The sequence below is a fragment of the Aedes aegypti genome, chromosome 2, assembly GCF_002204515.2.
Source record: "Aedes aegypti strain LVP_AGWG chromosome 2, AaegL5.0 Primary Assembly, whole genome shotgun sequence".
In the NCBI taxonomy this organism is placed as follows: domain Eukaryota; kingdom Metazoa; phylum Arthropoda; class Insecta; order Diptera; family Culicidae; genus Aedes; species Aedes aegypti.
This window is the reverse complement of record NC_035108.1, coordinates 140223838-140249501: the sequence shown is the minus strand read 5'-3', so window position 1 is coordinate 140249501 and position 25664 is coordinate 140223838. Positions and strand designations below refer to the sequence as shown.

The 25664-nt window shown below is 37.7% G+C and overlaps 1 protein-coding gene across 1 annotated transcript in view; it reads left to right on the top strand.

Annotated features, from left to right (window-relative positions):
- The window catches only part of LOC5578284 (pikachurin), a 783038-nt gene that overhangs the window by 510501 nt on the left and 246873 nt on the right, over positions 1–25664 (top strand). The window contains exon 5 of the mRNA XM_021842555.1: positions 477–589. Within this exon, the coding sequence (XP_021698247.1) occupies positions 477–589 (113 nt within the window). The remainder of the gene's footprint in view (positions 1–476; positions 590–25664) is intronic.

The following is a 25664-nucleotide window of genomic DNA, read 5'->3' as shown; positions in this document are numbered from 1 at the left end:
ATTATTGTTTTCTGATTTCGTTTCGTGGTGTCAAAATGAACGAATTTAGCATAATTGATTCGGTAACACATGAAATAGAACGTATTTTTTCTATGTATCAAGATTGATTCCTGGCCAAATATTAAATTACAAAAAGTTTTATTGTCAAACTATTGAAATCATTCTCTTAGTTTTGGCCATTTGAGACTAACCATTTTTAGTTGGTGATAATACAAAACGGTTTAATTAAATGGTTAATGGATTTTTTTTTATCGTGTAACGATCTTTTTTTAATAATAATAAGTGTGTTATTTCGTCATACTAGAAACTTCGTGTATCGTTTCGTTTCTTATTGCCATGAACAAAAATGTCAGATCGCATACCCTTATTCAGTGAACTGATTCAATTCAATCATATCCTCTCACAGCTAGACGTACGTGAAATATGCCACTTCGTGGTGTGACTTATTGACTATGACGTTTTATATTCCGACACAGGGCGCCCTGCACGCTGGATTGCGGCTATGAGGGAATCTGCAGCAATGGCGAAAGCGGACAGCAACATCGATGTCTTTGTCCTTTTGGCAAAACTGGCCCACGCTGCGAAGAAGGTATGTATGATCTAGTGCTATATTGATGCGTGGGCGTAGTCAGCGGGACAGAGAGGAGGGGGGAGGCAAAGGAAAAAATTACTGGTTTGCTACAAATGTCAATATCGGAGAAGATATACTTTAGAACTGATATCTGTATAAAAATACGGCACGATAAACTTTTTAGTAAATTTTTGGAGTTAATCTTAAAGTCACAGACTTCTGCGAAAGACATCACCAAAAAAAATTACGGTTTAATCAACAGCAAGAGAAATATGCCAAATAATTGTTAACCCATGTTTCTGCTTAGGATTTTTCAAGTTATTTTGAAAAAAATCATTCAAAAACTCGTTACCGAATCTAATGATAAAGAATTACATATTTTTCAAGAATGTATACTGGGATTTCTCATTTTCGTCTATATGATTCTTTAGATTCTTCAAAGAATAACTTCAACTCCAGGGTTTATTCCAGAAATCGTTCCTGCGAATATCTTAAATTTATGTAGTGAGTGCAACAATATTTGGAAAGGAAAGGGGAGAAGGAGTGCTTGTGGCTGTTGTTCGCTGACTGAGTTCTTATAAGATGCGTCAGCAAATAAGTGATAAGATTGAACAACTCTGGGTAAGCGTCGTTGCATCTGGCCGAAATATCGGTGTTGTATATCTCAGTCCTGATAATGCTTTCGATGTTCAGTGTATCAACAAACACATAGAGTCTGTTAGCCCCATTGTCAACTCTCTCGATTGTGTGGTATGCATAGGATAATGACTATCTTATAATAGCTGTGTAGTAGGGTGCGGCTTATTTTTCAATAGTTCTCAAAACCAAAAATTCGTATGCTCTACTTAATTTTAATCACATTATAAGAGAAACCTCAAAATCTGAGCCAAAAATATTAAAATTTAGAGGTGGCGCAAGCGTCTTGAAGGTAAAATTTCAGGTTATGAAAAATGACCTTCAGTGAAGTAAACATAACTTTGTTATTTTTCAACCGATTTTGAAATTTTTAGCATCAATACCTTCAAAATTAAATTTATGAAAACTCTATAGAACATCAAATTTGTCTAAAATCAAAAATAGTTTTAGTTATAAGTAATTTATTCAAAAATTTTCCTCATTTTTTTTTTAAATTTCAACTTTGTTTGACCATAACTTCATGATTACTCAAACGATTCCAAATCTTTTTATATGATTTTGAAGTTAATTCAATTGGTTTTAAACCTTTCATACATCACATTTCACTAAAAAAAATGTCTTGACCAAGTTTTTCAGCAAAAACTGAACAAAAACATGATTTTTAACGAAAAATGCCAGTTTTTTTTAATTATTTGCCAGTTAAATATTATATTCAAAGCTGAAACTGGTTTTTCTCATTTGTTTAACCTTTGTAAGTGACATTGCAACAATTTTTAAATAATTCTGCAACAAAAATATTTTTGCGTATGTAAAAATATATAAGCACTATACAACTTGTAATTAAGGCAAGATGCTTCATAAATTTAAGTTTAATAGAAAAAATGCAATTTCCGGCGAAAAAAACTTAAATAATCAATAAAAAATTGATTTTTTCATTGAAAAATCATGTTTTTGGGTAGTTTTTGTTGAATTACTAAGTCAAAACCATTTTTTAGAAAAAAGTGTTGTGTGAACAATTTAAAAACAAATAAATTTGCTTCAAAAACATGAAGGAAGATTCGGAATCGATTGAGAAATTATGAAGTTATGGTCAAACAAAAATGATTTTTTTAGTAAAATGAGGAAAAATTTGGATAAAAGTATGTTTAACTAAGACTAGTTTTGATTTTAGATAAATTCAATGTTCTACAAAGTTTTTACAAATTTAATTTTGAAGGTATTTATGCAAAAAGTTTCAAAATCGGTTGAAAAATTACAAAGTTATGTTTATTTCACTGAAGGTCATTTTTCATAACTTGAAAATTCACCTTCAAGGCGCTTGCGCCACCTCTAAATGTAAATATTTTTGGCTAATATTTTGAGGTTTCTCTTTTAATGTGATAAGAATTCAGTAGAGCATACGAATTTTTGGTTTTGAGAACTTTTGAAAAATAAGCCGCACCCTACTGTGTAGTGACTGACAGATGAGTGAATCGTTCGACGGAGGTATTCACATATCCACAGCAACAACCGACTTGTCATCGTAAGCATACAGCACCGAAATACATCCTCTTTCCTTGATGGACCATCGGACGATTCGGACGCACATAACAGCATGCTGGGTGGTTCTCACCAGCAGACAGGATTCTGCTCTCTCACATCGATCGCAGTGATTTCCATTTACTCTACTTAACTGGAAAAAAGTTCTACTCTACACATGTACTCCGATCCTACGATCTCAATATTCACCAGGTCCAGCTCTAAACTGATTGATAGCATGTCACTAATCGACATGAAGCAGATGAAAGCGAATTCCAGGAATCGTATACTTTAGTTGGATGCTTTCGACTGTAATAAATTGCACCGGGGATTTTCTTAACGGCTTTCAGTCTCAACGACAATCAGAACTAAAATATTTCTTCTATGCCCAACGTTTCGATTGTATTTTCAATCTTTCTCAAGGGTTCTAAATGTTGTTCTTTTCCTGGTGGTTGTTTTTGATGGATTGGGGTCAAGTTTTTGGTATTCATCAATTTCTATTTAACTCAACTTAGTGAGAAGCGAAACTGAGTTGTGAGCCTTGTCCCCGGTGGAATCGTATGCTATATCTTGAATTCGTAAACGATTTAACGGTTCCAGAATGTGTGTTAAATGCAGCCGTGAAGGCACTCGTTAGATATTTGACTTTTATCTTGCCCTGCTGGTTTCTCTTAAATGTCCCAGACCCAATTCGTTTGTAAATTTAATTGAAGTCGATCAACTCAACTCTCGTAAAGCCAGGTTTTATCATGCACTGTTATCCCCCCGATCGAATTAGAGGTGTAGCAGATGATGATAAATAGACTCTCATGATGTCATGCGGATCATGATTGTTACAGGTAGTGATAAGTAAGAGATACTCTCAGTTTTCTCAAAAATCAATCCCTGTATACAATATATAGTAAATTTTGATGAGAAGTTATATCTCGAGCAATTATAACAATCCTTGTAATCTAAATTTGGAAACTTTTCGAAATAATGATATTAATTGTTAGGGATGACACTACCTAAGATTCATGTCTCACATATTTTCTGCAAACGATATAAGCAAGGAAAATGTGGTTCTTACATAAAATGACATCGCCGAAAATGATTCCGTTGTCAAAACTTTCATAAGTATGTTCAATTTGGAAACATCACCCAATTACTGTTAAGAATGTAAAATTCCCTCTGAAATTGCCTACCTTTAGGCGTATTCCGTGGTTCAAGGTGTTTTTAATTTTAAAATAACTCAAAAAGTAAATGACTTGTAAGCATTTGGCCTTCATATTTGGCTTCAGGGGCCATGATTTAAGTAAGTAACGACATTTTCAGTATTACCGAACCTTGTTTACATATGTGATCAATGTTACCCCATATCAGCTAAATCAAAAAATCGCCTTAAACATTTTTTTTAACATGCTTAAAACTTTCAATAAATAAAATACTGTATATAGTCTCGAGCTATAGGTGGCAGTACTTGTTTTAAAAATATAAAATTTACAACATTTGCATTTTCAAACGAAATATTAAAGAAACATTCAGAAAAATGATCAATGTTACCCCGGATTACGGTATAATCAAAATATTAAAATTTGTCTCCGAAAACAAATCTTGTTTCATTTTTGCTAGAGAAGGTTGAATAAAGTTTAACACATATAAAACAAAACCGATTTTAACGACAAAGTTTTTGTTAGTAACAATTTTAACTCAGTTTGTTATAAGTAATCTGAAACAATGGACAAACATGATAAAAGCGCGTAATCTATTAAAACACATTTTTGCATTTTGTCAAATGTGACAAAAAATCGATTGAAAAGCTATTCATGCTTATTCAAAAGTAATGTCACAATAGCACCTTCTATTCTGATAGAATATAAAGTATTCAAATACGCATCATTTTACTTTTTTCAATAAAAACGATAATGAAATGCATAGAAAACTTTGGCCCTTTTTCCATGTTTGTCCAGAATAATCGAAGGAACACAACAAAAGAAAACTAGCGATTTTCATCAAGTCTGCCTTGATTGTCGTTGGCAAGCTGGAGTTTTCTTGCAGTTCGAAATAACTTTGTGTCATATTTCGTGTGTAGTATCGGTGCCTCCCTCCCAGGTTTGAAACACCGTGATTCGTAATTTTGTTCAAATTATTACATATTTTGTTTTTTTTATTCTTGTTTAACCTATGCGTACCCAACGTCTGTTTTTGAGGATTTTCAAATCTTCAATCAGCTGTCAAAAAGTCATTATCCAACCGATTTTTTTGAAACCAATGGCATGCGATCCAGATTTGTCTAAATTTGCAAGGGTCGCAAAACGGAACCGGTTCACCTAATGGTTCCGGAGTTATTCCGGATTCCGTTGGGGTCAGAACCTGTCGAAATACGAATTTTCAAAGAATTTTACTTCTTTACTCGTGCTATTCGATATTTTTATACATAAAACACTATCAATATATACAACCATATACAATTAAGTGTTAATGACCTCTTTGGACACGACAATCCGTTGACTTGTGCCAGATATGTTCCGGAAGTCCTGGGGGAGGTGTTCATTCCCACAATGTTATCAGAACCATTTGTGCGACACCTCAATCTTCATGATTTGTCAAATAAAGAGTGGCAATGGTCATTAGGAAGTTCAACGACCATTCGAGATTGACCTGGTCACACCGGACATGTTCCGAACACCCTGGCGGAAGTGGCCAATTCCACAATGCTATATAAACCGTTCGTGCGACATATCAAACTTCATGATTTATGGAAACAATAACGAAAATAAATGTTCTGGATATCCATGACCATTCTGGACCGGGGTACTTCGGACATATTCCGGATACCTTGAGGGAAATGGCCATTTTCTAAGTTTTTCCTAAACAATTCGTGCAACACCTCAAACTTCAAGATTTGTCAAATAATGAGTGGAAATGGTCCTTTGATAGTTCAACGACCATTCAGGATTGACCTGGCCACACCAGATATGTTCCGTACGGCCTGGCGGAAGTGGCCAATTCCACAATACTGTTTATGCGACATATCAAATTTCATTTTTTTTGCGACATTTTACATCGGTTTCAGGACCAATCAGGACGGGTTCCTTTGTATACAATCTGGTTGCTTCAAGAGAAGTGGTCATTAGCTCAGTTTGTCCAAAACTATTCGTGTGTACCTCAGAGTTTATTCTTCGTTTAGATGAAATTCTAAACATTTCAGATGGTTTGTGGCCATATCGAACAAAATTCGGATAACCCGAGTGGTGCACAATGTTTCATTGAAACATGGATAGAATGATCGCTTGTAGTAGTCACTCAGACAACCAAAATGTACGTATAACGAAATCATCTGGAGGCTTTGTATGTGCAACATTTCACTTATAAGATGTCACGAAAAGGCCTTCTACGTACAAAAGTGGAGGCGATTTACGTGCATTTATTATGTGATGAATGATAGCATGCAGTGCGAGTGTATAAATTTTCTACCGAACTAACCTGTGGTCTTATGCGATTTAACTTATGATAACAAATGTTGATTTGACAGCTGCTACGGATTGATTCGATTTTCTTTGTACGAGTGTACGGGACGAAACAAAATGTACAAACGAACTCAGAAAAAAAGCGTTCAATGCGAGGAAACTCATCAATCTGACGATTTTATCCACCGTGTTTTGCGAGTTTGATGTGATTTGCATGAATAAACGAGTTATAACGTGAACTTTTTTGCGACTTCTGGTTCTCTGGGCAAACTTTGTTCTCTTTCTCTCCTATGGGAAACTAAAAAACAAGAAACAGCTCCTGTCGAATGAATTTTCTAGAAGAATGAAAGAGAAAGAATATCACTGTGAAGTGACCTATTGCTCATTTTTCGGTGAAATTATCTCTCTTTTGCTCTTTAACAAAACTTGAAAACAACGGTGCCAGAACCTGTGAAAGTTAACAGGTACTGCCACCGTTGTTTTTAGATTTCTCAAAGCAGAGAAAGAGAGCGATTTTCTGGTGACATCACCGTGCAATGGGCAATTGAATGAAGAATCTTCTTCATTTCTGTTTCGATGTTTATAAAACATCCGAATATGGATATTTTGTTTTCAATATTTTTATATCTATATTTTCTACTCAATATACGGATGATATTGATATTTTCGATCGAAATATCGCACACGATTTTATTGCGAGGAAACTTGAAAATAAACTTCGCACTTTACTTATATCATATGATATTTTGATATATCAATAATTCAAATTAATATATCGGTGATGTCTATACTTTGATTCAATAATCGTATCGAATCGGGAACATCCCTATGTTGATCTCTTCATTGACTGTACGCGGAGCCACAAATCAACCCAACTTTAAGATGAAAATAAATCAAAGCCAAAGCTCGAATTTTCATTTCTGGATAACAAAACATCAATTTAAGCTGAAAACTTAATCGATTGGTCACAAGCTGGTGGTGACCAATCGATGAAGTTAACAACATAAACGGGTGTTCGGTTTTCCAGATTTGTGCTCTTGAAAATTTGAGGTTTGGCTTCGATTCATCTTCACCTTAACTTCTTCTAACGCAATTCGGCTCTTCCGTGGGATAACCCAAATTTGGGTTAACTGACATAGCTATCATTAGGTAGTTTTTATTTGACACCAGCGAAAATAACAACTCAGTGCAAAAAATCTATCCAGCGTTAGCTTTCGAAGTCTCCGTAGTGGGTTAAACAATTTGCAGCCATAATGCCTATTTTCTTTTCACGACTGCGAATCCTAATTATTGTCCCAATTATAAGAGAAGAAAACGTAAATTCTTTTATTGGCTGGCAAAATAGTTGGCTATTGAACTTGCGAAGCGTCGATTAGATACGTTGGGATTATCTAAAACCGTTCAAGATAAAATCACATAGTACGTCAATTATTATGAACAAATGTACGGACGATACATCTTGTTGACGAAAGCTTGTTTCAAGAGTACGGGCAGCTCAAATATGTTACAATGTTACAGGTTTGACAATATTGCTTGTGACACCCATACGAGAACCGTAAACTTGATATTGTGTCAGGTTTGCAAAAATTCACAAGAAATAACACTACATCTAGAATACAAGATCAGTTTCGAGAGAGAAAGATGTTACTTATGTTGCAGATCTTAGAATATAAAAGTGAAAACCCTTTGCAGTATGTGTCTTAAGAAAATCTGAAATAAACATGGGTCGCATGGAGGTTCACACAGCTTCTGTTGTGAATGTTGGGTCAATGTTGCAGCTTAAAGTGACCACCGAAAAGGAGTGTTTTTGACTTCAAAAATAAAATCAGTTAAATAAAAGTGTAGGGAAAGTGTACCAGTTATGGCCATAATGGTTCCCTATTTGGCCATATGCAAAATATGGATAACTTTTACATTTTTAATCTTTCTGAATGTTTTAAAATCAAGATTTATCCTTTATCTTACTGCTAACACACAAAAGATTTTTCAAAATGTGAAGGTATTCAAGATATCACGTATGGCGAAATAGGGAACCACTATGGCCATAACTGGTACACCTACCCTATACCACCATTGTCAAGATAATAATATTTTTAAAATTATCTGATAAGAAACAAGAAATTTACGTTATAATTGCAAATATATCACTTAACACTATCGTTTTCGTCAGCCATGATGAGTGATATGTTGCTTGAACGGTTTGTACAGGTTTATACATTTTGGAATTGGCTATTTTCGCCAGAGCGTTCGAAACTTGTCAGATTTACCGTAAGGACGCCATTCACCGCTCATTTGTTTTTGTAGGAAAGAAGTTGAAATGTGAACAACGTATAATGGTATGGAATAAAATGTATGCCAATGATACATGTGTAGGGCGCCATTCACCGCTCATCCTAAGTATGAGGCTCTATATACACAACTAGTTGGAATCAATTTACTTTCATTAGCTGGTTGTTATCTTTGTACTATAGCACAAGAACATATTAAAGCGTGGCAGCTTATAAGCATTTTTCGATTTGCCATAATAAAATCATTGCTCAACTCATGTGTACCACCTTGAACAGCCTAAAATTATTTTTTATAAATAGTACATAATATTAAATCATATGAATTTCATTCTGATACAACCCATTCTGGTATACTAATACATGCTGATGACTTTTATTGCGAAAATTTGTTCAGATTTTTCAAAATAATTCAATGAGCGGTGAATGGAGCATGAGCGGTGAATGGCGTCCTTACGGTAATTAGTTCAAACCTAAATGGTCGTTTAAGTTTTTGATGATCATTTCCACTCATTATTTGATGAATTGTGGTTTTTGAGGAGTTGTACAATTTTTTTTTGGAAATACTTAGAAAATGGTCATTTCCCTCGAGGTATCCGGAATATGTCCGGTGTACCCCGGTTCAGAAAGGTCATGGATATCCAGAACATATATTTTCGTTCTTGTTTCCACAAATCATGAAGTTTGATATGTCGCACGAACGGTTTATACAGCATTGTGGAATTGGCCACTTCCGCCAGGGTGTTCGGAACATGTCCGGTGTGACCAGGTCAATCTCGAATGGTCGTTGAACTTCCTAATGACCATTGCCACTCTTTATTTGACAAATCATGAAGATTGAGGTGTCGCACAAATGGTTCTGATAACATTGTGGGAATGAACACCTCCCCCAGGACTTCCGGAACATATCTGGCACAAGTCAACGGATTGTCGTGTCCAAAGAGGTCATTAACACTTAATTGTATATGGTTGTATATATTGATAGTGTTTTATGTATAAAAATATCGAATAGCACGAGTAAAGAAGTAAAATTCTTTGAAAATTCGTATTTCGACAGGTTCTGACCCCAACGGAATCCGGAATAACTCCGGAACCATTAGGTGAACCGGTTCAGTTTTGCGACCCTTGCAAATTTAGACAAATCTGGATCGCTTGCCATTGGTTTCAAGAAAATCGGTTGGATAATGACTTTTCGACAGCTGATTGAAGATTTGAAAATCCTCAAAAACAGACGTTGGGTACGCATAGGTTCATATAGAAGAAATTTTGTTATAATTTTTGTTCTATTAACTACTAACCAGCCAAACTTCTGACAAATTCTGTTAGAAAAAAAACGTGCCTACAGAGTAATAAAATCTATTACAGCTCTGTTATAATCCACTGGTCGGGTATCTCTTTCTATGTTCATGTATCGAAACCAAGCCTCAAATTTTCATTAGCACAAATCTAGACAATCAGACAACCGTTCGCTCTGAAAATTTGATCGATTTGTGCTCTTGAAAACTTGACGTTTGGCTTCGATACATCGTCACCTTGATCTTGCTGAACTTTTCAAAATTACCTAAATAACAATAAGACATTATCTTATCTCTTGTTCCTTTTTTATTACGACAGTGCAATATTGAAATATTTGGAAAGTTGTTAACTATAGTTCGCAAGACTAACTTGACTAACTTTTCATACAAAAAGCGCATCTGAAGATGTAAATGTGGCTACGGCATTGACGAAAGAGAATGTAAACAAAGAAAGGCTCGCAATGTTAGTAAGCTCCTTTAGAAAAGTTCAGCTAGATTTCTTCGGTTCCTTCATTCTGCATATATTTTCTCACTCCATGTCTCAATATCCTCCTTAACTCGATATTTTCTTCATCAATGAAATAGATTTATCTCAGTATGTCGATGTATAAATTATCAAACAGTACTAGACTAGATTTTAGTGATTCAAAATAAATACCACCAACTTTTTGGGGTAGTGGCATTCGGGGAACTGTTGTTCGGGAAATTGATATTTGGGCATCCGAAATTCGGAGAAAAGTAGCATTACCGTTTGGTTATAATTTCCTTGGATCTAAGACAAGACGTGTCAGGTCAAAGTACAAAAACTTAACCAATTGCCTGTCAGGAAAAAACCTCTTCTCGTTGGTCATTTTGGCAAAGGCCTACTTTCACATCTTTGAGTTGGTTTGAAACAGGGCACTTTATTGCTAGGCTGACCGTGATGCTAGTTCATATATTAGAGTTTTTGTAAAAAGTTTAGAAATTTTTCATGAAATCTTATTGTTCCAAATATATTTAGATTCGATATTAAGTTTACCGAATGTGCTTCTGCAATGCTAAAATAAATAAAAGGTAAATAAAAGATCGGGAGAATAATGTTGAAGTGGTTTCAGATCGGTACTCAGCTTTTTTTCTTCTGAAAGTAACATTTTAGCCCAGATAGTCGTAGCGGAAAAGGTGCAGATATTCAACAAGACCAAGCTGAGAGACGTGGGTTCGAATCTCACCGGTCAAGGATCTTGTTGTAGAAGGAAATTTATCAACTTCTCTGGGCATAAAATATCTTCGTACATGCAACACGATATAAAGGTGAAAAAATGGTCAATTGGTAAAGAATGCTCTCAGTTAATAAACTATGTATACTTCCCCATTGGAGCAACTATGGCGTTTCCAAAACTATCTCCACGAAAACACCTTCAAGGGCAAATAAATCCAGATTTCCATGTATATATAGTAAATACTAGATTAGTTTGTTAGCAAGCGCCTAACGCCCTGCGGTAATTCTACTATTGGTACTGTAGTGAACGAAAGGTTATGGAATCAAATCAGCATCTATTCGTTACCGAAATAGTTACCAGAATGAATCAACCCACTTTAATTCACGCCAACGATCCCAATTTCGCTGACCCAAATCAAGTAGGTGCCATCTCGTAGCTTTATCTCCGAAGATTTATCACTACATACTTAACCAAACGCAAATCACTCGTGTTGCCAGTGTTGCCACATTTCTATCTGTACCGAGGGCTCAAAAATCTTTTCTATCTGTACCAGAGATTCTTAAAATCTGTACCCAAAATCTGTACCATACCCAATATAAATTGTTGAAAGAATTCATTAAAATTCTTATTAATTTGGAAATTTAACTTATTTTTCATTCAAATAATTGCACTTTTCAAAAAATTATTATAAAATTCTATGAAAAAAGTGTCATCCAATAATAGTTTTGAGGAAATTAGTTTCGAGTTTCACGCATCTTGTTTCAAAAAATTGTAACAATCCGTTCCGTTCCACCAAGCTAACGGCTTTAGCGCCACCTTCAGATTGAAGGACCGTTACCTCTGTTCATAACCCGGTATGAGAACTCCTGCTCAGGGCAGGCCAAACAGTTTAGTAGGAACTTCTTATCCACACTTTGACCCAAACGACGCGACGCAAATTAACCAAACCAAAATTCTAAAAAACAAATAATAATAATAATAGGAGGGAATTTTTAAAATTATGTTGAACTATTAAACTCTCTACAATACTCAGCGACAGTCTTACGATGAATTAGAGCTCGAACAAATTCGTAAGAAATTGAAAAAAAAAATAATCGAACACGGTCTGATAGAGTGGATTACCAAACTCGAAGTAATTATTAAACTTTATTAAAAATTCTACGGACCGAAAAAGTATTGTTTCTAAATAGTAAATTTAATGAGCTTTACAATTTGTATTTCGATTCATTTCAATTTTCAAATTATTGGGATTTTGAATCAAATAAAACTGGCTACGGACCGTGTGACGTCACATTTGAGCTATCTATATTCGCTTTCAAAAACTTCTTCATACGTTGCGCAATCGTATTTAATTAAAAAGGTCTGACCTTAATATTCGCTGCGGCGCTGCTCCCACGTCGAACGATGTCGAGCAGTTCGAAGCCAGGATCCAATCCGATGAACCAGGCGTTTGCTAACGGTGTCACATGGGCCTACTCGTGCGTGGGTAATAGTGAGGTGAATGCGTCCTCACGCTTGGTGGAGATTCGAGCTGGGTTTGCGGAGCTCGCTACCACACGCCTTGGCGCTACGAGTTCGAGTTCCTTGGCTCACCGTACTCACCACTGTCGTCGAGCACGTGGTTGATTCGGGAAAACGGATGCTCGACTATTTGAACGCTGGTTCCGGTCTCGGCTTCACTAGGGGAAACTAGGAAGAATCCCAGATAAACCGCCCACGTTGGATGGGCTAGGCCTGTTCAACGCGGTCATAATTATTAGCACATGGCTTCGGTCAATTGGCTCACCAGCTTACCTGATTTGTATTCACTAAACTTTCTCAAATTTCAAACTTCCTCAAACGTTCCTAATAACTCACTAAATTCACTAAAAACATTCAAACACAAATTAAAAAGCTTAAAAATTATAAAACGTATCGCGCACTTACTTCGAATTTAGTCTAACTATTGTTCACAATCAACTTGTAGTTCACTAAGCTTTTCCAAAAATACACGTCTTAACGACTTGAACACTCCACCAGAAATGGGCGTTTAATCGCGAGTCGAATTGGCTTGAGCTCAAAATCCAAGGCGCAATAACTATCTTCTATTGTGCTTTTGTGTTCTTTTTAAACTCAGTTTTGTAGAGAGAGAGGCAGTAATTTTCCATTAGTCATTTAATTGCAATGGGGATTCACCTGTATTGAAAAACGTCACACCTTTCATTTTTCAAAATGGTTTGGTGAATTCGCCTAAATGTATGCATCAATAGCACATTGCTCGAAACCCGATATTGCTAAAGCTTCTCATATCGAAATATTTCAGAGAGGTTGATGACTTCAGATATAGGTGGCTTATTGTCACTATGAAAAGCTTTGGGTACACACAAAACATAAATCACGGAAACGGATAAATATTTAAGGTTACAATTTGCACAAACACATTTTTAAAAATTTTGAAAATTAAAAATTTTCAAAATTTTTAAGTCATATTTTACTATTTTAAATAATTATTTGTTATATTTATTGAAACTTGATGGGTCAACAAATTCGAACAGCGGGCTCTCAACAACTATGAAGACTTGCTTTCCTGTATTCTTATCTTCTAGTCCCTTCTTATCTACTCACTCATTCTAACTGACTCATTCCGATTTATCTAGATAAAATTATTTACAATAACCGATATTTTTACTCCAAAAATATTTGGAAATTGTGCTTACATCTAACCAAATTAACTTCCTTAGAAGTCCCAATTTACTCCAAAAATGTTTGGAAACTTAATAACCGATAATCCTAAGTTACTTCAGAAATTGTCTGAAAATATAAATTGCCTTATACAACTAAACCTTAAAACCTATCCTACCAATTTCACTCATTCTGCTCAACCTAATCACTCAAAACCATACGCGCCCGATTTTTACTCATTCCTGTCAACATAGCGTTTCAAACCATTACACTCTAACCGACTGATTTGACCCTACACATACATAAACAGCTAATGCAAAGAGAACTGTCAGAGGTGTAAAAAAAATGGAAAATAAAAACAAAAACAGCGATTATTAAAAGTGAGTTGAAATATATTTAAGTTAAAACGGAAATTAAGGCGAAAAAACTATTGGGAAACTATTGTAACTGTGCGATTGAAGTGGAATAAACTGTGGTGCTGTAGTTGAAAGCTTTAATTGAGAAAAATAACCGGATTGAGAATGAAGCTAGTTCGAATGATTTGATGATATGAATGGTACGACAAATTCTCTCGCGTAGTGGACGAACAACTAACTAATTGTTGATATACTATTTTAGGAGGACACAAACATTCAACATATCTTCTACGGATAGCAATGCTACTCTGAAAGTTAGGAGGTCGTAGGCGTTTCGAGGCTGTGATTAGACACTCGACTAACTTTCATTTCGCTGCGAAGGATTACTCAATGAGTGTTTTCCGAGTGTGGTCTGGGCATTAATCGAGCACCGTACATAGCTGTGTCTTCGAGCAGATCTATTTTTACCTGCTTATATTGCTGGAAACACCTCCGAAGAGTATTTTCTACTGCTGTAGGCACTTTGTTTATATGGGACCCACGTCCCATAGTCATAGCTGATTCTTCATGCTGATCATGTCAGCTACGAGTGGCCAACGTACGAGGAAACCAAAAGGACATCTCAGTACGTGACGATGAGCCGTAACACCGCTATGAAGCGTATTTTGATGAACGTTTTGGTGTATGCACTAGCCGGTACTAGAGCAGTCATAGCTGGATTTAATAATGTAAGGCTTATGCTTTCTGAATGAAAGAGCCATGATACGTTCCTGGTAACCGTTGCCCTAATAAATCTTCTAAAACGTAAGTGTTGGTCCCGATTCTTTCTTTTACTCGAGCTTTGGAAAATTTGTTTCCGAATTTTCCTACGTAGTCCTTAGACTTATCGGACAGGTGCATATTTTTACGATAAACTATATCTCCTTTATTGAACTGATGTCGCGCATTAGAACGGAGGTTGTATGGACGTGAGTATCGTTCGTATGCACGATGAAGATTAAGTCGGACAACCTCGTAGAGTTTCTTCATTTCCTCGCTCATTTTGGTAGGGTCGGGCTCCTTATCCGGACCTAGTTTCCTAAGGTGATCATATTCGCTACCATTGCTCACCATGTGCCGACCAAAATTAATGAAGTATGGACTAAATCCAGTACTCTCGTGCACACTCGTTCTAATTGCCATTGCGATGTTCGGAATAGACTCATCCCAGTTTTTATGAGAGAGTTGCTTATTCAAAGCACATCTAATTGCGGTGACAATTACGCGATTTACGCGTTCTGTTGGGTTCGGAGCTGGGTGGTATACCGGGAGAAGCCAATGAGTGACTTGGTATTTTTCAAGAAGCTTGAGAAAGGAGCTAGACTTGAACACCTGGGCATTGTCGGATATTAGTACAGAGGGTGCCCCGAACAACGTAAACACCATAGTTTCGAGAAATAAGCAAACTGCGGGAGCGGTTGCATTTCTCATGCACTGAGTAAGAACAAACTTTGAGAAGAAATCGCTCACAACCAAAACCCATACATTTCCATGCTTTGACCTTGGATAAGGACCAAGAAAGTCTAGCGAAATTACTTCCCATGGTCGAGAACATTCCTTAGGCTTTCCACACGGTGGTCGTACATTCAGGTTTGGCGTTTTTGACTCTCGACAAACTTCACAGGTATGACAAAATCTCTTGATAAAGCTGGACATTCTAGGCCAGTAGAACCGTTCTTTGACTTTACAAAGTGTTTTGAAGTATCCCAAATGTGCTTCTCCATGAATATCTCGAACGACCTTTTGACGTTCACACAATGGCACAACATATTTCCACCGAAAAACTGGATCTTCAGGAGTCGTACTATTGGTAACAAACTTGTATACCTTCCCTTCAACGATCTTGAAGTCTTTGAATTTATCTGGAAATCGCTCAATTTGAGATTTGAGGCCATCGACATAAGGATCCAATCCAAGAACATCTAGTGCTTGAACACCTCGCGAGAGACAATCTGCGGGTATGTTTTCGGTACCTTTTTTGTACTGTAACGTAAGGTCATACTTAGCGAGTTTTAATGCCCATCGGGCAATACGAGGGGACTTCGATTCAATGGACATTGTGCGTAAGAACGTTAAGCTCATCGCGTCGGTCTGTATTATGAACTTTGAGCCTTCAACAAAATGTTTGAAGTTTTCTATGCTCAGTAATACAGCCAGGCACTCTCGTTCCGTTGCGCTGTAACGGCGCTGAGTGCTTGATAGCTTTTTTGAAAAATAGGCTATCGTTCGTCGTTCTCCTCGCTGAATTTGTACCAAGACGGCCCCAATTGCTATGTCTGAACTATCCGTCTCGATGATAAAGGGTACGTCAAAATCGGGATTAGCCAGAATTGGCGCGGATATTAAGGCTTCTTTTAACTTTCGAAAAGCCACTTCGGCTTCCTCCGTCCATATAAACTGTTTGCGTCCTTTTTTCAGCAAGTTAGTGATCGGTGTTGTTATTTCGGAGTAATTTCGAATGAATTTCTGGTAGAAACCAGCAAGCCCTAAGAGGCGTCTTATATCCTTGACCGTTTTTGGTTGCGCATAATCTACGATGGGTTGGATTTTGGACGCATCCATCGAAAGTCCATCCTCAGACAAAACATATCCTAGATATCGAATTTGTCGTTGACAAAACTTCGATTTCTGGATATTAATAGTGAGTCCTGCTTGTTTAAGGCGCTGAGCGACTATCCGAATCAGTTGACAGTGATGCTCAAATGATCTGGACGTAATAATGATATCGTCCAGATATACATACACGAACGGTTCAAGATCACTTCCCAAAACTTTCCTCATGAGCCGTGCCATCGTCGCTGGAGCGTTTGTTAACCCGAACGGCATCACCACGAATTTATACAATCCTTTGTTTGTGCGAAAGGCCGTTTTTTCAGTCGAGGCTTTCTCTAACCCAACTTGGTAATAAGACTCCGAAAGGTCTATTACAGAGAAATAAGTGGAACGCTGAATCCTTTGGAGTATTCCGAGCATATTCGGGAAAGGAAAATCATCACGTTTGGTGCATGAATTTAACCTACGTGAATCAAGGCATATTCTCCATTTGCCATTGGATTTTTTTACGGGCAGTATAGGATTCAGGAAGTCTACGGGTCCTGTGCATTCCTCAATTACACCAAGTCGTAGCATACGATCAACCTCGTCGTCAATCACTTTTTCAACGACTGGCGACCATCTGTAGGTTGCCATTTTCCTAGGCGTACTTCCAGGAAGAAGTTCTATCGTATGTTCTAAAAGATGAGTGCGTCCTAATTTGCCATCAGTGGTTGCTGGAAGCTTATGAACTGCCTCAAACAGTTCCTGTTTTTCGACGTCTGAAAGCTGATGTTCAGTATCTATATCTGCGGGATTTTCATACGGGTTTTTCAAGACTTCAATAGTCGGCATGTCCAAACTTTCGTCCATTTCCGTAGGTATAGGTACAACTTCAGTTTCTGGTTCAATTTGAAAACAAATTGTACGGTCGTCGTCTCCAAAATAATTTTCGACCCACATAATCTCAAATAAAGAACACTCTTCAACAGATTCAACACCTTCACTGTCTTTTTGACTATGTTCTTGAGGGATCATTAAACGAAAATTGAACGCTTCCAAAAAGTCGATCCCGAGAATAAGTATTTTTGAAACTTCTGGTACAATGATTGTAGGGATTACTCGGGTTTTTGAATTGTATGTGAATGGTACGTTCACATAACCTAGGCAAGAATATTCGGTACTATCTGCCGTCTTGATTTTAACGTTGCATTTGTTTATGGGTAACCCCAGTTTCTTAATCAGGTCTACAGAGCTGATTATCGAAACTCCGGCGCCAGTATCGGCTAAACCTTGAATTTCTTCATCAAGAATCTTCACTGATAAATGAGGACATCTACGAAAACAAGTATTAATGTTATAGTTTTGCGAAAAGTACTTAAAATTGGACATGGGAACACTATCCTGATCTTTTTCGGTAATTTGGTTCCCCGAAACTACCGTTTTTACTCGTTTTTTGAATCTGCCGGTTCACGTGGTTTGAGATTATGTTTCTGAGGGCATTGATAGGCCGTTGTATTATTGTGACCACAAATGTGACAGAAAAGAGTTTTCCGTTGGCTACACTCTCTCCACATATGACCAAAGTTTTTGCAATTCCAACATAAAGGTTGGCCAGCTTCTTGACTTTCTGAGGTTATGCTGGATCCCGAGCTTTTATTTGCCTCCTTACGAGACATTTTAGGTCGAACAGCCATCACAGTTGCATCATCTTCCTCTGATACTTCCTCATAATCTTCAAGTTCCTCTTCAGCCAAGATTTGATTAAGTACCGCAGGTTTCATTGCGGGTTTGGTAAGAAACATGTTATTTTCCAACGAATCAAACTGATAACACAGTTGAGCTAGATGGTCAAGAGACTGTATTGGCTGTAAAGCTAATCTCCGTCTATACGACATCTTCATATTTTCCACTACCAAATCAAATTTTTCTTCGGCAGACATTTTACGAACCAACCTTTGCGACATGGCCTCGATGTCGGTTAAATAGGCGCTAAAAAGTTCGTTGGGTTTCTGCTTCCTGTTTCTCATATCTTCTCGAATCGCTCTATCCCTGTTGGGATTATCATACCGCATTTTCAACATCGCGGTCAGTGTGGGCCACGAATCTAACTTGTCATCGTACGCCGTAAACCATACATATGCATCCCCTTTGAACAACATGTGAGCATGCATACGTAATTCCTCTTGAGTCACTTGATAAGACCGGCTAAGGATCTCTATCTGCCGCAGAAAATCTACTACGGGCACGGCATTGCTATCCCCGGAGAATTTCGGCCATTTTTCAATTATATTGCACGTCTGATGCGGTAAACGCTGACGTAAATAATGATTTGGAACGAAGTTGTTACTCAAAGGATTTCCTGTACCTAGCGGTCCTAAAAAAGTCGAGGAATTCGGCGGTAGATGTACTTGTTGATTTAGAAGGTCATTTCGACGATAAGGGTTCGGAAACGGCTCAGGAGTAGTTGTCGGATACAACGGAGGTACCATAGAACTTGAAGAGACATTTGGAATTGGAGGTCTCCATTCCGTAGACGGATTCCCAACCTTTTGACCAGTATATGATGGAAATCCATGCACGTTCTTGATTGGGATTGATGGTTTGGGTTGAGCGAAGGAATGTGTTATAGGAGATTCTGCTTCCCTCGGCCTTCCAGACCAAGCGTACGGAATCTCTAACCCATTTTGTTCCTTCAAACCAACAGTTTTCAATCGACCTGCCAAATTGTCAACTACATCACTCGTCAGAATTTGGCTAATACAACTTTTGATATACGTTTCTATCTCCGAGACATGGACATACTCATTTAACGATATTTTCTTTCCAGTTTGTTCTTGAGGACTCAAAGATGAACTATTTCGTGACCCATCCACCGAAAAGCAGTCTTGCAACACGGGAGAAATGTTGGAAAGCGGCGGATTCTGACGAAGACTGGCTTGACCCATATCTGTTACAACGTTTGGTCGCTCGAAGGGATTGACTTCAAACGCATTCTCATCCTTCGGAATCGGAGTGGCCGACTTAGCTGGATCTCGACGATTCAACTGCACCTGAATCGAACTTTTGAAATGCGGTGATTCACAATCACCTCCCACGTCATCTTCAACCTGTGGATCGAACGCCTGTGGCTGTGGAACTAAAATAGGTTGAATCGCTTGACCCCTGAAAGCCTGCGGACCCGCCACCGGAAACGAGTGCCGTCTCGGATCCACTCTCGAACCGTCCATCGGCATGGGTGAGAATAGGATCAGATCCTCATTCAACGACTGCTGCTTTGGAAAGACACCAAGTCTCTTTCCCTCAGCCAAGTCATCCCGACTTTCAGGCACCGAAGAAACCACGTTCGTCTCCTCAGGGCCGGTAACGAGAGTCATCAGAGGTACTGCCTGCCCAAGATTGTCCAGGTTGACACCGAAGTAGTTCAAGGCCATCTGAGACACCGCGTTCAATAGCATCCTCTGCTTCTCTCGTTGGTCGAAACTGATGACCCTATATCGACGAACTCGTTTGTGCAGATGTACCAATCGCGACAAACAGCCTGCACCAACTCGATTCTTAATCGCCAGCTCAATTTGCTGTAACTTCATCGGAATGCCCACATACTCGTCCTCAATGGAGTACCAAGTTTGCTTCACCTCCATGCCTTCGCTTTCTCGCAACAAACGACGCAATGTTCGACGTCGGGTTTCCAACGAACCATCAGTCGAATAGCCCCGAATACGTAACTCGTAGTTAATCTCATCTTCTTCTAGACACTGTTCGTTAATATGATAGTAATTCATTTTAAGTTCAAATTCAAATTCAAAGTTCGCAAAAAAAAAATCACGTATGACAGAAATAAACACGTACTCTACACCAAATACACACTAGCTTCTAATTCACTACCGATTCGTACGAGAGAAAATTCAAATGAAATTATAGTAAATGAAATTCAAGGAGATGTAATAACCAATTAAACTTAAGAATTCAAAAAAAAAAATGTAACGAGATATACTAGAAGGCTTATGAAAATAAAACTATCAAATGGAAAGCTGTAAGCACAATACCAAACCTAGATTCCGACACCAATACCTAAACTAAGAACTAAAGAAAACTCAATGCAAACTAAACTTATAAGACCAATAAAATTAAACCTAAACTAGACCCAATTAGTATTCACAATCAAGTATGAATCGTGCTTCAACCAACTCCAATTTGAAATTCTATTAAAAGTTTTTCGGACAAAATCCAATTGAAAATTCTACTAACTGTTTTTCGAGCCCCACGTTGGGCGCCAAATTGTAACAATCCGTTCCGTTCCACCAAGCTAACGGCTTTAGCGCCACCTTCAGATTGAAGGACCGTTACCTCTGTTCATAACCCGGTATGAGAACTCCTGCTCAGGGCAGGCCAAACAGTTTAGTAGGAACTTCTTATCCACACTTTGACCCAAACGACGCGACGCAAATTAACCAAACCAAAATTCTAAAAAACAAATAATAATAATAATAGGAGGGAATTTTTAAAATTATGTTGAACTATTAAACTCTCTACAATACTCAGCGACAGTCTTACGATGAATTAGAGCTCGAACAAATTCGTAAGAAATTGAAAAAAAAATAATCGAACACGGTCTGATAGAGTGGATTACCAAACTCGAAGTAATTATTAAACTTTATTAAAAATTCTACGGACCGAAAAAGTATTGTTTCTAAATAGTAAATTTAATGAGCTTTACAATTTGTATTTCGATTCATTTCAATTTTCAAATTATTGGGATTTTGAATCAAATAAAACTGGCTACGGACCGTGTGACGTCACATTTGAGCTATCTATATTCGCTTTCAAAAACTTCTTCATACGTTGCGCAATCGTATTTAATTAAAAAGGTCTGACCTTAATATTCGCTGCGGCGCTGCTCCCACGTCGAACGATGTCGAGCAGTTCGAAGCCAGGATCCAATCCGATGAACCAGGCGTTTGCTAACGGTGTCACATGGGCCTACTCGTGCGTGGGTAATAGTGAGGTGAATGCGTCCTCACGCTTGGTGGAGATTCGAGCTGGGTTTGCGGAGCTCGCTACCACACGCCTTGGCGCTACGAGTTCGAGTTCCTTGGCTCACCGTACTCACCACTGTCGTCGAGCACGTGGTTGATTCGGGAAAACGGATGCTCGACTATTTGAACGCTGGTTCCGGTCTCGGCTTCACTAGGGGAAACTAGGAAGAATCCCAGATAAACCGCCCACGTTGGATGGGCTAGGCCTGTTCAACGCGGTCATAATTATTAGCACATGGCTTCGGTCAATTGGCTCACCAGCTTACCTGATTTGTATTCACTAAACTTTCTCAAATTTCAAACTTCCTCAAACGTTCCTAATAACTCACTAAATTCACTAAAAACATTCAAACACAAATTAAAAAGCTTAAAAATTATAAAACGTATCGCGCACTTACTTCGAATTTAGTCTAACTATTGTTCACAATCAACTTGTAGTTCACTAAGCTTTTCCAAAAATACACGTCTTAACGACTTGAACACTCCACCAGAAATGGGCGTTTAATCGCGAGTCGAATTGGCTTGAGCTCAAAATCCAAGGCGCAATAACTATCTTCTATTGTGCTTTTGTGTTCTTTTTAAACTCAGTTTTGTAGAGAGAGAGGCAGTAATTTTCCATTAGTCATTTAATTGCAATGGGGATTCACCTGTATTGAAAAACGTCACACCTTTCATTTTTCAAAATGGTTTGGTGAATTCGCCTAAATGTATGCATCAATAGCACATTGCTCGAAACCCGATATTGCTAAAGCTTCTCATATCGAAATATTTCAGAGAGGTTGATGACTTCAGATATAGGTGGCTTATTGTCACTATGAAAAGCTTTGGGTACACACAAAACATAAATCACGGAAACGGATAAATATTTAAGGTTACAAAATGTCAATTCCAAAAATCTGTACCAATCTGTACTTTTTCGTGAAAATCTGTAATCTGTACCGTACAGAATCTGTACCAAAAACTATCAGGAAATCTGTACCTTTCCAGATAAATCTGTACTTGTGGCAACACTGCGTGTTGCGTTTATCATTTTCCGAACAGCACACAATTCTATACGCGTCGGCTGCAATTGTATTGGGCTCGCTTCAATCCGAAGCAAGCCTTCGTTTAATTTTTCGCGTTTCGCTTGTTCACGTTTTGTTCCGATTAGAACTCAACCAACACGTTAAATTTTGATACTTTACACACTCAACAAAATCATACCATTTTATTCGACATTCTTACCACAACCACTATAGTTGAGTGTCCATTTCCCGTTTTGCCTGTCCCGGGATCCGGGACAAAACTTGAAGCTTGTCCCGGGAAATTTTTTTTAAACTTCCAGAAAACTAACAATTTTTAACAGAAATGGAAATAAAAGTTTAACAATACAATGTTTTTACAATGAAGTATAAAAAGAAATTAAGGCTTATTATTATTATAAGTCGCCATTCCCAGAAATAAGTCTAATGTATCGAAAGGAAGAAAAAGAAATCTATTTAACTCAATCAGGATTTTAAAGCATTCAATGTCAATGAACCCCCCACTACAACTCCTTCGAAGGTGTAGAGCATTATGATACTTTTGATCACATTTTTTTCAATAATTTTTAGAATAAACATAAATTAAATTGACTTTTGCACATAACTTCATACATGACTTTTTTAATCCAATACAGTAACTAAGAAGAAAAATAGCTTACCTTATTTTCGGGTCTGCTAGGATTCATTTTCTAAATTCTCTTCAATATAAATTAGAATATGGTAAACACTTGAGGGCCGATTTCTTCACCGTCGCTTAAGCCGTAAGCTACGATTACCCATATGATTAAACTAGGTTTAAGGTATAAGCGGGTGTGGAGAAATGGACCCCAAGTCATTATTCTCAAACAATTTGCTTCAGAATATCGAATAGTCATCAAAATTTTTATGAACAAAGGAAAAGATTCAACGTCATTGATGATATGATTGTGGATCATGTCAAAAGGTAATTATTGGAATTATCGACTGAAGTTTAGGTATTCTATCAGACTTGCATTCTCAGTCAAGGCTTATGAAAAAGACTAATGTTGACGAGATATACCATAGATAAATTTTGCAACTAGACTAAAATATATTTAAGTCGTATTTGGTAATCTGGTATTTGGCGAAAATAATTTACTTCTCTTCTATGATCTTAGGTCACCATTGAAGATATTATCTCCATCCATGTGGATACCCTTATATTGTTAGACAAAATTCGAGTCTGAGAAAAAATGTTATTATTTTGCATTAAAATTTAGTAGTTATCAACAAATTTTACGTTCATTTCGGGAATCCTAAGATTCCCGGGACGTTATAGCTAATATCCCGGGATATGGGAAATCCTGAAATTTATTAAATTAGACTAGCAACTACGTTTTGTGCAAATCGTACAAAACGTAGTTGCTAGTTCTTGAATGACCAGAACTATCGAAGTTGCACAGAGATTTAATGAATGGGGCTTGGGACTAGCTTATTGTCATCAATGTGTACAAATCAAGGGCATAAATTTAAAAGTTAACAACGGTGCCGACCACGTTCTTATGGTCATCGGAGAAGGGAAGAAATATTAGTTAGACAACCGTTGGTACTAATGACCGAGTATACCTCTGCATCTCCACAGTTGTCATGGAAAGGATATAATCACGCCTAGCTGGATTCGCGATATTATACGATGATAGAATTGTACGTCGAACAAGTGTTCATCACTCGCCCCGCAAGAGCAAGCGACACGATCAATAAATCAAGCACTACTAACAATCCACGGCGCTTCTTCATTTCACTATGCGAACGACGCGTTACATGTTTGATACTGTCCTCATAGCTCGACCCCTCAGGAGCAAGCGTCAAGGTCTTAGGATCAAACATTACTCTCTTGAACTCTTTGCTCACTGTGAAAGAAAAAGAAGTATGTTCTTCATGCAAAATTGATGCAGAACTAGTGTATGAAGCGTTTTTACGTTCATAAGGTCGCTCCAATCCCATCTATGGGAAACCTGGTTACGCCCTTGTTTTGGTAGGTTTATTTTTGGTCAACATTGAAAGCTACTGTTGAGAGATGTGCGTCATGTTCGTTTGTATCGTCTAGCTGATTGAATTGATTCTATTGATATTGATATCAGACGCGTGATTTGGAGATTCCTCATGACAACGAGGAAAAAAAGGTTCCAAGGATTCTTGGCAGATGGATAATCCAGTTGTACTTATTTTAAGGACTGATCATCAATAAAGTGAGGGTTTATGAGGGAAGGAAGGTTTTGGATTTTTTACACATCATACAACTGTTTTCGATTTGGAAGTTAAAAAGTCTTAGTCTTTCGTAATTAATGGTCCCCTGACCTACATAGATTGACAACTACCATTGTAAAAAGAAATGAAAAATCTTCAACGTTTGACTCCAATTTTCAACTCAAATGGAGCGATTACCGAACCCACAATTCGTCAAACAGGCGTTACATACTTTTGCTCAGAAATCCAACTGGAGATTTATTAAACAGTGCCACCGAAAGCACAAAGTGACCACATGTGGCGCTAGCGCCGTTACTGTCCCCAACCCGACGGCGCAAACTTTCCGACAGAAGTGTCCTGGTGCCGAAATGTTGTGTGTGCCTGAAAATAAAGTGACAATCGTTGTCGCGTCATCCCGGCCGTTGTCATATCAGATTCCCAGAGCAGGGACCCGTTCTTCTCCCCCTTGGAGACTCACACTTCTCACTGTCATGGCGATTCATAATCCTTCGTAAATTATGTTTTCTTCATGCACGTCTCACGGGAGCTAGCTTTCCAGCTTGCGGGGGGGGGTCGGGTGGCTGTTGCCGTCAACTTCTGGTCTCCGGTCGAAAAGAAGAAACTGAATTTTCTCATATCATTCTTGTTTGACTCAGTTGTCGGACGCACGCCACGTCAAGGGGGACGAAAAGTTTTTTTTTCGTGGAAGCTTTTGCTGGCGGTGGACAGTGGGAGAATATGGAGTTAAAACAGTGCGTATCGTATCCTCATGTTGTGCGTACTTGAATTCTCTCTGTTCTTGGAAGTTTTTAAAAACTACCTAAAGCATTAAAACAGTACTTCTCCGGGCTACAAAA